Genomic DNA, 13,354 nt, shown 5'->3' with positions numbered 1-13,354 from the left:
AAGAATAAGCTCTCATTAAGGTATCAAGACTTTCCTTTTTTATTTATAAGCATATAAATTGACTAGCACATTGAAAAATGAATAGCACATTAACTGTGATATATGCAGAAGTGTATTGATGTGATGCGTGCAAGGTGTTTGGGAGGTGATGAATGTCCAGCGTCTTCCTGCTCTTTCCTGTTTGAGTTGACAGTATATCGTTTTGACACAAAATCATGAATACATCATAAAAGTGGGGGAAATATTGGCCCTGCAATGGAGGCAAAAGTGTGCAGTGTAAAAATCAAATTAAATGACCTCTCTCCCTGCTCTTATCGATGCCATTTAATGGCAGCAGGTGTTGTCAGAGCCATATTTGACAAAGTATAAATCAAAGCACAGTTATGGCAGGGGACATAGCATCATCCAACAGAGAGCCTAGGGACATTTTACTTTGCAGTTTTCCAGAAAGGCACAGCTCCAGAGTAATCAAAGCCCCTGTGATTTACGTGGGGGGGGGCTATTTAGGGCGAAGTGAAAATTTTGAGGCAATGCTCAGATAACCCCCCCCGCATGGTACTTCCTCATCTGGGCCCTTGTCTTCTCTGCTGGCCCTGTGATCTCCTCTGCAGCCCTTTAGAACCTCAAGGTCATTGCAAGCTGACAAACTGCCAGACCTCTATAATGCTGCAGGCCCTTGAACTTCTATGAAGCTCAGTTTTTACTGCTGACCTACCAGACCAGCAAATCATTCTGCTTAATTGAGCTGCGATGAAATGTAGTGTGAAATTTCTGTCCCACTGCTGCTAAGTGAATTACTTAACATTTTCTTCTCTCTCTCTCTCACACACACATATACACACAATACACACACACACACACACACACACTTTTCACAAAACAGGCCCCAAAGCATTACTTACCTGCTTGCCTGAAAGAATGCTGTGCGTAATTTCACTCATTTGCTCAATGCAAAATTGAGACATTTGTCCTCCCAAGCAACTCAAACACACACACACACACACACACACACACACACACACACACACACTGTAAAACTGTTGAGACTGCAGTGCAAGACATTAAATTCACATTTAATCTAAATCTTCGTATGTGAAAGGTAAAGTAATCCACTGTTACCTTAAGGCTAACATAAAATGTCATGCTTGTGAGAAAAGGAGTATTTGGACAATAAACAGTTAAAATTAAGATGCAAAGCTGGCACTTCTTCATTATTGTATGACAAAAATGTTAAAGTTTTTTTTTATGTTAATGTGTTAATGTTAATGTGTCACCTTCAGACGTTTCAAGCGTATATAGTGTATATTTCACATGGTTTATTTATAACAATATTACAGAATTTCTCATAGGAAATACAATATTCACACTTGCTGTATGCTGGCTTTGCTCAGCTTTCACTGCCAACCACTAAAAATGATTCAACATGGTCTTTTGGGCAAAACATCACTGACGAAAGCCAACTACAGCCAACAATGCTGCACAAACTACAAGCGACTGTCAGCTACTTATGCTCATCGGCAGCGTCCAACGACTAACAGTCAGCTTGGTGTGTCAGGGCCCTTATACACACAGACAGAACCTGTTTCATGTATTCACTCAAGCATGTAGTTTGTGTGTGTCAGTGTGTATGAACACTCTGGTAAAGTGATGAATGCTTCTTATTTGCCCTCCTGAACCAAACAAGCTGCCGGCTCAAATAACACTCACACACAATCACAATAACATGGAATTTAGTAGCACTGCAGACCAGCACAACCATTATGCAAACAAATACAAGAGTATATTTGTTTTTTCAAGTAGCTGTCACACATGTACACAAACACACACACACACACGTATACACACAGGGCAGTGATGCAGGTGTCAGTTGTACCTGTTGGTCTCTCTCATAATTAATGTGTACACACACAGGCTAATTATTCTGCTCAGCTTTGATTAATGGCTTTAGTCTGTCTCAGTCATCCTTGCGTCTCAGATAGTTCAACTCCCTCTGAGCGTGTGCAGCTGTGAGGGAGCATGATTGATGAACAACACCCGCACATAAACACACCCAAATCTAGTGTTATAAGCACACTTACTGTCATAGAGCACAGTATCAAAAGATACACAAATACACACACTCATACACGTGGCCATCACACCATACACACTCCATGATTGTAAAATCATCATTTTTATCACTATGAGGTCCAAGAGAAAGCCTGAAGACATCCAATTTACTTAAACTGCTGCTCAAATATAGCCTCAATCAGCGGTTAGTAGGGTCCAAGCATTGCTGGAGAAGTTGGCAATAATTAGCAGTCATAACACCTCCTGTTGGCCTGTGTTCTGCCATCTAATCTGTTTTGTGGGTGATATTTGTTGAGTCAGTTTGCTCTTTCAGAATGAGACCCTCAGAAAAATCATGATAAACTTATTTAATAGGAGATGGTGATGTGTTATTGGCCTACTAAACTTGTGCCCTCCACAAATGTTGGCACCCCTGGTAAATATGAGCATAACAGGCTGTAAAAATCATTCTTTACTGCTAATACTTTGAATCTTTCATTTAAAATATCTACAAAAATCTAATCTTTATTTGCAGTACATTGTTGGAGAAAAAAAAGTAAATTTTGTCAGGAAATAAATAATTTTTTCTCAAATCTGTGTGAGCCACAATTGTTGGCACCCTTCTTTTAATACTTTGTGCAGCCTCCCTTTGCGAATATAACAGCTCTGAGTCTTCTCCTACAATGAGTCTTCTCCTACAATGCTTAATTCCCTAGTGAAACCATTTAAGTGATTATTTATTTATATATATATATATATATATATATATATATATAATATACAGTGTTCAGTGTTATATATATATATTATGTGTTTATGACTTTCTTTGTTTCTTTCTCTGCCTTTACAGCTACTAGAGTTTGACAAAGAGCTGTCTGTCTTTAAGGATCGTTTGTACGAGCTGGAGATTTCCTTTCCTCCCAGGTATGGCCTCTCCATCTCACTTTTTTCTCATCTCTGGTCTGTTACACTGTCACCTGTGACTGTGCAGTCATATTGTGTGTGTTCAGTGTTTGTTCATCTATGTCACTGAGCGTTTAATTTTGTATGAGCTTTGTGTTGATACTATATGAGGTATAGAGTGGGCAATCGGAGTCATCACTCAAATGGGAGACGAAGTGAGTGCATCACACTGGACTCGATGAAGATGTCACACATTTGCTCCTGGATGAAGTCTGAAATGCATTATTGTTTTGAATTTTTCTTTCTTAAAATAGACTGAAGGTTTTTTATATTGATATATATACTATATTGAAATCGTTACCCTCTTTGTGATTTGTATGTACAAACACCAGCAGATTCACCCCCTGTGCTTTTGGACTAGGTGCCCCTTTTTCTTTGGCTCATCGTGCTTGTTCTGGGAAGAACGGCATTAATATTCCATAGCAGCCTTTCTGTCTGTGTCCTCTTCTTCAAACAAATGAATGTACAATTAGGCCTTTCAGAAAACCAGCGGGGGGCCAAAGCATGGCCCGTGCTAATGGTGCTTGACCTTTGGCGTCAACGCTGACTCAATCAGTGTAGATAATGAAACGCTGTAATCAAACAATAATTACTTGATAAACTGCTCCACTGGCTGGTGTGAGGAGGGGCCATGGTAGGTGTGTGTGTTAGTGCATGTGTGTGCGCATGTCTATTTTTAAATGACTATGTCTTAATCAGCCATCTCCATTTACATGGCTTTGCATAAGTGACAGGTGGATTTATTAGGCTTTTACACTGTGTGACTTTTACTCTCATCTGTCTCCAGTATATAATCCTGAATTGTCCAGCCTGCTATGAGAAATGGCTGAGTTGCAGCATGGCAAGGGGAGGCAAACCATGCTCCTGTGCTGCCGCCTGTGATGAATCAAAAATCCAAAGCCATTAAGGAGTATATAAAATTTGATTTGATGCAAGTAGTGTCTGCTACAAGCCACATTATTGTCAGAGGTGAGAGAAAAGACACAGCTTAGTTAAACTTAAACAGCCCCCACGTGCACACACACACACACACCCTCCCCCTGTCAGATATGCCTTGTGCTTCTTGAGCAATCAAGCACTCAGCAATTGTTCTCCATCACATGGACAGCCCTGAAACACCCCTGACCATCTGTGAGGTTATTGCATAGGGCCACGGAAGGACGAGCACACACACACACCCCCCTCAATCACTTTAACACTAGCACGCACCACCCTATCAGCTTTGCTTGACACACACTCACTTTAAATTTTCTAGAAAACACAATTAGTAAACTGCCCCTCTGTGTGATCTGACAGCTACTGCCTTTTTAGCTGTTTATGCTGTTATAGATTAAGAGTGTGTAATTATTGTAGTTAGATGCATTTAAAAGGCATCAGAGGTCCTAAATTATTCCTGCCCTGCATATTTTGGTGTTTTCCTTACTCTAAAGCCAGACGTTTGTTACACGCCTTAGAAACTCCTACAGATTTGTATAACAGGGAGCATCTCCCAAACATTTTTGTCATGAGGTTGCACGCTAGATGATTAGGCAAACAATGGGCTTTAGTTAAGAATAAGCACTGAAAACCCCAAACGTCACTGTAAAGCGGGAGCTTTGATGTTCTTGTCCATGCATTAAAAATGTTATAAAGGCCAAAACAGATTCTACATCTGTGTATACATGTCCCTTCGCCTTTTCTCTTTCTTAACTATTGGCTGTTACTTGAATTACTTATTTCGTTACGTCACTGACCATCTCACACTATAGGACTCGCGAGCATTTTCAGTCATAAAAATTAAACATGTTTGAAAATATCGGAAGGCCTCCCAGCACTCTGGAGCTGGATTGGAAGGCTAAAGATTGATTCATTTCCCCTCTCACATCACCAGATCATATTCAAATTCAAATAATAAGTAGAGCATCTGGAAACTTAAAAAAAAAAGAAAAAAAATTCTGCTAAAAGTAGATTATTCTGAACTGACAGAGAAAAATGTATTGCATCAAGAATGAAGTGAAAATAAATTAATAAGAATCTCATTTCAAAAGTGATCAAATCTAGAGGCTGATGAGATTGTAAACATATCACAGTTACAGATTACAATTACAAATGACACAACATTATTTATCAAATAATTTCTTGTTGTTCCCAAAATACTTGCTAAATAAAACATCTAAAATTACCACCAGGTCACATCCAGATATTGTTATTATTGCATACAAAATTAATGACAAGTGATTCCAAACTTTTAAATGGAGGTGTACATGACTATGAGCCATCTTTAGCTGTGCTTGTGAGGGTTATTTTTTTTTCTTTCTTTCTTTCTTTTGAGATCTGCTGGCAGTCCGTTGATGCAGTCCTCTCTGTGCTTACCTAAATTCCAGTTTAAGTGCTGAACACTTTGGGGTCAGATCTCAGCATAGTGTACCATCTTTGGGTCAAAGGCTGCTCTTGCTCACATAACACTGACACCTCTGATCAGGACCTGTGTGTTCTTGTCTTCCTCCATTTACACACCATGTGTAAGTTTTTGTTTAAAGAATGTGTTACAAGCTGTAAATTCGCAGAGTGGGCTCTACAGAGGAGTGTGTGTGATTTTGTTTTTTGACGAGGCTAAGCGCTAAAGCATGAGTGTGTGGAATTTGGCCTTCTCTCGCCAACACTAGTCTTGGAGCCAGACCGACTGCGCCAATCAGCAGTGGAAAACACTTATGCACATGTTCACGCAAAGACAAACACATTAAATCCAAAAACATTTTGTGTACTCCTAGTTTGTGAATATCAGATTTAACGTGCAGGCACAAAACCATAGAAATGTCTACTGGTGGAATCATATGTGGTGATACAGTGGCTGACATCTTTACTCTATACATTGGTGAGTTGAACGAGTTTAGACCAGATATTGAATCATAAGATGCCTCACATGCAGAACAAATTTATGAGGGGAAAATTATGTGAATAATTAACGAGAGGTTCAAAGTCTTCTGATTTCCCTGTCTCGAGCACTGATGCATGCCAGTATTGTAGAGCGTGTTATCTTTCTCTGAATATAGTAATCCCTGTTACTGGTAGGCCTGCCCTAGTGATATATTCTGATTGACCTAAAGGGAGTGCAGTTAGTGGAGTCATTGTATGATTTTATTGTTGTCTTCTCTGAGTAAAATCAATGGTGAAATTGAATGGAGCAATTGACCTGTGGGAATTTAGAGGACAATGAAAGACTGGAGGAAAGAGTTTCTATTTATTCTCACACTAACTGGGTTACTGGTAATGGACATGAAACAGACAGAGAGAGTGAGAGATGATAGACACTGACCTGTAGATAGCGCTCTTTCTTTTTACACGGACAGAGAGAAAGTTTAAGGAAGACGTGCAGAAATATGTTTTTTACAGGGACATACGGCTCCAGACTTATGCGTATATGTTTGCTAGAGTCTAGACTAGCGGGCTTGGGCTGGTGGTTGGAGGTCAGACAGGAGGGGTCAGAGGTGACCTACTGTTATCTTTTCACCATTTACTGATGAAGAGAATGGGTTTAGGTGCCGTTGAAATGAACACAACACTTTAGCATACATCTTCCAAAATGCACAGCTCCATGAGGATGAGCTGCAGACTAACTTCCTTCTGGAGGAAAAGAGAACAGACAATATGTAGCTAACACAGTGGAGTGTGCTGCCATAGCAAGGGAGGAATGGCTCTTGCTAAACCAACAGCTCAGTTACAGTCCCTCAGTCCTCAGCCCTTCACACATCTAAGGATTAGAACAATGTGGCACAGGCTTAGCTGGTTAGAGCTTTACACAAGGAACCATTCACCTTCAGAACATGATGGAGTTGAAGGGTTCCTGGCTATGACTGGGTACTGTCCGTTGATTCTTTTTAGAAATATGGAGAATATGATTCGATTAGACTAAAAACAAATTACTGTTCCTAATTTCCATTCTGTGCTTTTGTTTGCTGTCAATGATAAATGTTTTGCATGATAAACATTTTGTTTAATATGACAGTATTGCTGTGTGTGCAAACAGGGCTTTACAGAAATAGGGGCTTCTGCACTACCTGTCTGTAACATTACTAGTAAAAGTGTTCACATTTGTCACATTATAGATTAGGTTGCATTGTGGTCAGTTAACCATTTAACTTCAAGGCCTTATGCTCTATACCAAAAGCCAAGGGTGAAAAAAGAACAATGGGGAATGTACTTAAGTGAAAGTATGGGTACTGTCAAAATATCACTTAATTAAAAGTGGAAGTGCAGTCAAAAATATGCTTGAGCTACTGAAGTTTGTAAAAATAAAAAGTAAATGTGTTAACAGATAAAAATATATATTTTTTTGGTTGTGCAGTGTGTTGGTCTTTGCCCAAAAACAGATTAGCATAGTTGTGGGCAGTTGTATTTTACATTGACATGAAATGTGATTGATGTTTTAATAAAAAATGATGAAATATTATAAAATATAATAATAAAAGCACTGATTGGTAAGAGAAAAACGAAGAAACAAAAAGATTTCATGGCCTTTGAGATTTGTAACAAGTAAATGAAGATGTAAAAAAGTGCAAGTAATAAATCAAAAGTGTTTTTGTTTTTCTCTTGAAAATGAAACTAAGAGTACATTATTATGTATTATGCATTCTGCATTTGTTTTACACTATCGTGTATGTGGACTTTATGTAGTTTTGTGTAATGTGCTGCTGTTGTGTGTTGCACAATGGGACCGAAGAATGACATTTCATTCCAATGTATACAAGTTATACTGAGGCAATAAAGACCACTTGATTTGACTAAGTACAATTACTTAAGCATTTTCCACACCTGCCAGAAGTGCTCAGTGCTCTGACTTGGCACAGTTACCAAAGCAGCCGGCTATATTTATTTAACTAAATGAATACAGTCTGAACTTTATCTAATAAAATATCTAAGCTGTAGTTTTGTGGTGAAGGCTCCTTCAGCCAAGGTACATTATAATTTCTTTGGTCCTGGCTGTTAAACAGTTTTGTAAATTTTATTTAAATGTTCTTTTTAAATACTAATATTTTTGTGAAATCCTCTGTGAATTTTTTGTTAAACATTTGAGCCATTCTGTAATATTTACTTTTTTATTAATTCATTTATCGATAATGTATTCATAATTGTTTCAAGGAATCATCAGTGATATCAGATTCTGAAATTTTGAGATGGTAATTTGTCAATACCCAATCATATTCCTGACTAAGGACATTGTCTTGGGCTCAGGCTTTGCATTTAGTTATCTTTTCTCTGACAAGTCCAGATTTGTTGCCCAAAGTTACCCAAAGTAAGTTAACATGTCATGCTATTAGTATGCTAGACTAGCACGGCACGCTAATATTTATAAGAATCCACTTTCACAAGAGAGTGACACACACAGTGTGTGTATGTATTTTTATCTGAAATCCTGTTGGCACGTCTGTGACTGCCTGCAAGAGGCTCGGACACAGTGGTATCCTGTGGTGGTAACCATAGAAACAGATGAAAATGAACCAGTGAAAATTGTTTATTAATCGCAGAATTGACCAGTCAGTTGTGCTATGTGAAACGCATGTAAAAAGTGGTGTTTTATGACAATAAAGGTTTTGCTGCTGTGTTTTTTGAGGCTGGAAGAACACAGAGGGAGGTGATGTCACCGTGATGGTGGTCACTGTCCGTGTGACATCCCAAGCTCCATCCATCTCAGTGCTCTCTCTCTATTTCTCTCTCTGCCCCCTCCCTCCAGTTCCATTCTGAAACTACTAAGTGATGTCATCCATTTAGATGGGCTGCTCTCCACCATGCTGAGCATCAGATGGAGTGTTTGTGTGTCTGTGCTTGTGAGTCTGTATGGGTGTGTGCATGTGTGTGACATGAAAAGACTGTTTAGTTTCACCACAAAACACAATGTCTTTTTTCACTTAAGAGCAATGATCTCACAGCTGTTTAATGAAGCTGGGTAGATGTGTCTTAGCATTGCCTTAACAGAAAGAATCAGATGTGGTATCTGGGCTACTGTCTCAGTGCAGCTGGACACCCATCAACCACAGAGTGACAGCTGAATTCTAAGTGCCATCACATTAATCATTACAGTCAGTAAGGAACATTAAGACGTCTATAAGCTCTGCAATGGCAAGTCAGGTCAAATGGACATGAGTCCATTTGTATTTGTCTCTGTGTTCTGACACTCCTGAAAGGGATCCTTTGTTTAGCACATGGGACATGGGGGATGGTTAATGAAGAGCATACTGCTTGAGCCTAGCTGTGTTATGAGTATTCATGGCCTTTTGTCTTGTAATGGAAAGCCCTTAAAGTGATGGTTTTGCCAGAAATCCCAAATGTAGTTGATTAGCCAAGGCATTTTTGGTGTGCAAACTTCATTGGTTTTACACTGGAGCTTCAAGGCTATTGTAGCTAACAATGAATGGAAACTGTATGTTGTTCATACTTTGGTCAGTTTTTATACATTACGATGTAATATACTATGTCAGAAGCCACATAAGCAGGTCTGTTTGAGATTACTTAACAACTCGACATGGATTGACATGATTTGTTTGATGATTAATTAGACATGCAGTTTACACAATACTCAGGTGATGGCTATGTGTTTTAAATTACCTGTTAGCTTGATTAGCCTCCTAGATTCAGTGCAAAACTAAAGAAGCGAACTTCGGACACTAACCGTCTTACCTGTTTGACTACATTTTAGGAAGTCTAAGCCTTAGATGCTCCACCTACATGTAATCTGAGCATCTGATATCTTTTGCACATTAAGCTGGCCGCGGCTATCTGGATTTTGTCACTCGCATACCCTCACATCAGTGTGAACACACTTCCAAACAGCGAGTTTATCTGTCCAATGGGAAACAAACTTTGCAAGCAGTGACCCCCTCTGCATGCAGCATGATGCTGGATAAAAAAAGTTTGTGAAGTAATGTCTTTAAAGGTTATACGGAAGCTTTTTTAAGCTTCTGGTAGCTTTTAAGCATGGCATGTTTGCCTACTTATGTGTTTCCTGTGGGTTTGTTTTTACAGTAAACCTGTTTTGAAAATCTCCCTAAGTGTCCCCCTTTGTGAAGTGAGTCTATATGATGATAGGCAGAAGTCTGACTTGCAAGACTATGTTTGGGGTAAACACAGAAAATATTGTGTAAATTAGATTTTTGACCAAACCATTGCTTTAAAGGGATAATTAGAGGTAATAATTGGTAAGAGTTGAGGTTACTATAATAAAAGATATTCTCACACACTTCTGCTGACAAACATACAAGGCACTGAATATTTTGTGAATGAATGTGTGTGCACGTTTGTGTCGGCGGGCACTCTTCTTTTCTCTTCACTCCCCTGACGACAGCAAGCAAACACTTCGTTTTTCAACGAGAGCATTCCAGCCTCATCCCACAGCTACGCCTTTTACTGACAACACCAATAACTTCCACCAATCCCAGTGCCAAAGCCGCGTCAGGTGACTTCCACTCCTTAGTACAGTTCGTAACCCCTGACCTTGGTTCATTAATAGCTTGACTCTTATCAACCCCCCTTCCCTTGTCTGTATTCGCCAGTTTATATTGCCCTCATTACACACAGCCTGTCTCAGTGTGGCAGTGTTTGGCTTGTCACTTATTTGTCATTATGTAGAACAAGATAACAGCTCTTAGGGCTCTGATAGGAGATGTGTTGACAGGGGGCTTGGTTGCTGTAGCAAAGTCACATGACCGGACCTTGAGGGACAAAAGCAGCAGAAAAGCCTGTAGAGGTACACACACTCAAACACGTGTGTGCACACACTCACAGGACTCTTCTCGTCCCCATGCTGCTCAGACATGCAGGCCTAAGGCAGTGACATTAAGAGCAAATCTGGTGAATAATGTCAGGAGTCAGTCAAACATTAAAGTCACAGTGAGAGAGGAATCACTAAGTGCTCTGGGGACTAGGGGAGGAAGATGGGGCTCCTCTTTTTTCAAAAGTAGGCCTCTTTAGACCCTAAACCTCAGAGCTATTTGCTGAGGCACTTTGGTTCTCTTACAACACATGCACATATCACATTACCTCTATACATTTATTCTTTTAAAAAACAAATGCCAAAAAGGTTCTTCAAAGCCATGCCATAGAAAAGGAGTCTTCAAATCCTAACCTTGAGTCCAATTTCTGGTCCTGGATTTTGGTAGGTGTGATAGGTAGGTAGTAGGTAGGGTAGGCTGTCAGTCATTTTCATCTCCAGTTCAAGTAACTACAGAGGACTGGTGTAAGGATCTGCTGTAAGGATCCAAAAGTGATTCTTCTATGGCATCATTCCAGAGAACCCCTTTTGGCAGCTTTGTGTTCAAGAGTGGCGTTCACTTGCTTCTAACCAAGGAAGTGTACATTCTGATCTGAAATGGTGGACAAACTCCTTGAGCTAGAGCATGTTCTTGTGGACAGTGACGCTCTATATAGCTGCCTGCATCTCTCTCTGTTTGCTGTTTCGTTTTCTTTCTTTTCTCTGTCCCACAGACACAGGTGGGTGATTGTTGAGTTTATCGCTGCAGGCCCATTAATTAGCGTAATTAGTCTTGCCATGGGCAATAAGGGCCTGATAGCGACTGACGGTCTCCGGTTCGCACGCCCAGGCCTGGAGTTTACTCTGGCAGATACGTTTGTGTGTGCTAATCACCCACATCCATCACCTCGCCCTGCTGTGCACCGCACTGCTGTTTGCTGTTGCATTAGAGAACTGTAATCTAGATCAGCTCTGTCAGAGAAAGACTGTGCATGTGCATGCCTGTGTGTGTGTATGTGTGTGTGTGTGACTGTGAGAGAGAGAGAGGGAGAGACCAAGAGGGCAGCCTATACAAGTGGACAGTCAAATGGAATCTCTGCCACAGTGTGTTGGTAAAAGAGTGTGTGAATACAGTTTTAGATTAAACAAGTATGAAATAAATTCCAACACACAAACATGTGCATAGAGAGATAGATCTTTTGAATAGATTTAGTTTTAAAAGTGTTTACTTTTGCTTTTTTCTACTGAGTCACTGTTCATTTTTATCTTGATCTACTGTAAATGATACCATAGAATTCAACCTCACTATCTATAAATAGCAGTATAAATTCTGTCTAACCATTGATTCTCACTGTGTGACAACTCTATGTAATGGTTCTTTTGTTATTGTAACTATTTATTAGTTTAGTTTTTTTTTTTCAGAATCAAGCACAGACAAAAATTGGCAGACACACTCACACATATACAGCAATATATAGTAATAATGAGATTTAGATGAGATATTAAATTGTCTTACAAGGTCTTTAACAAAGGTCTATAGCAAACCTGGCCATGGCCTGCTCAAAAATAAGAATAATGAGGATAATTGAGTATCTGGCACCAATCAACCTTTCAAAATAGATTTTTTGAAAGCTGTTTTTTTTTTTGTTTTGTTTTTGTTTTTTTTTGCTGCAGACTGTTATGTTACAGTCATTGCCTAATAAAAGATAAAAGTAAACTTGGATGTAAATCAATATCAACATTTAGGAGATCAGACAGTGTTTATACTACATTGTTCCAGAAAGACATACGTGGATATGAATTGCATCTATTACAGTTTTTGTCACTGGACAGTTATAATGGTTCTTTATTGAGGGAACCTCAACACAGATCACAGCTTAATTTCTAGTGTGGCATTTCCATCACATTAAAATAGAAAAATGCTATAGTAAGTTTAAAAGTTAAAGGATGTGAACGTATCGTCCATACTTGAAAAGTCAGATTTACATGCACAAGTGCACTTGTGAGTTGGTGACAAAGTTTCCAAAGCTTTACAAAGCAAATGATTTAAATTGATTTAGAGAGATTAAATTGGGTAGTTTTACAGATTTGAGATCTTTGAACTCCATTTGCTTTCATACTAAATTCTCTTATTGTTAGCAAATGGAGATTCAGCTAGAGTTAGGGCCTTTTTCAGGGTGCTTTTCAGCTCTTAAGCTGAGAGGCCGCTTGATCAGCCTCAGTGACTGCTGTTAAAACTTCCTGTGGCGGTTGTGTGGTCCAGCCTGAAGAAAGACTGGGCTGCGGTCACTTTGAAAACCCCCCTCCCACTCCCTGCATCTCTATCCTTTTTATCCTCCTTTCCCCTCTCTCTATCCTTCTGTATCATGCACTCTTTTTCTTCCTCATCTCTTTAATCCAGGGAATCATCTGTTTAGCTGCCTCCTTAACATACCAAAACCCTCCTTCATTTCCACATGTTTAAAGTGCCATCAATGCTAATTGCACTGAGGCCCTCTGCAAAGCCCCCTTGCCGGCTGGTGTTTGGTCACCCGGTCAGGGGTCTGTGTGCTAGCCGGATGTGGGCTAACTTGGCCCCCGCCCTCCAGTCCTCACCTTCACCAAACCTCTGACCCTTCT

General features: G+C 39.6%; 1 protein-coding gene across 2 annotated transcripts in view; it reads left to right on the top strand.

The window, feature by feature from the left end:
* Positions 1-13,354, top strand: part of LOC118810646 (inositol polyphosphate-5-phosphatase A) — a 169,643-nt gene that overhangs the window by 148,117 nt on the left and 8,172 nt on the right. For both annotated transcript variants that reach the window (XM_036574585.1, XM_036574584.1), the window contains exon 12: positions 2,900-2,973. In XM_036574585.1, coding sequence (XP_036430478.1) covers positions 2,900-2,973 — 74 coding nt within the window. The remainder of the gene's footprint in view (positions 1-2,899; positions 2,974-13,354) is intronic.

The sequence above is a fragment of the Colossoma macropomum genome, unplaced genomic scaffold, assembly GCF_904425465.1.
Source record: "Colossoma macropomum unplaced genomic scaffold, Colossoma_macropomum, whole genome shotgun sequence".
NCBI classification, from domain to species: Eukaryota; Metazoa; Chordata; class Actinopteri; order Characiformes; family Serrasalmidae; genus Colossoma; species Colossoma macropomum.
This window is presented reverse-complemented; position numbering and strand designations above follow the sequence as displayed.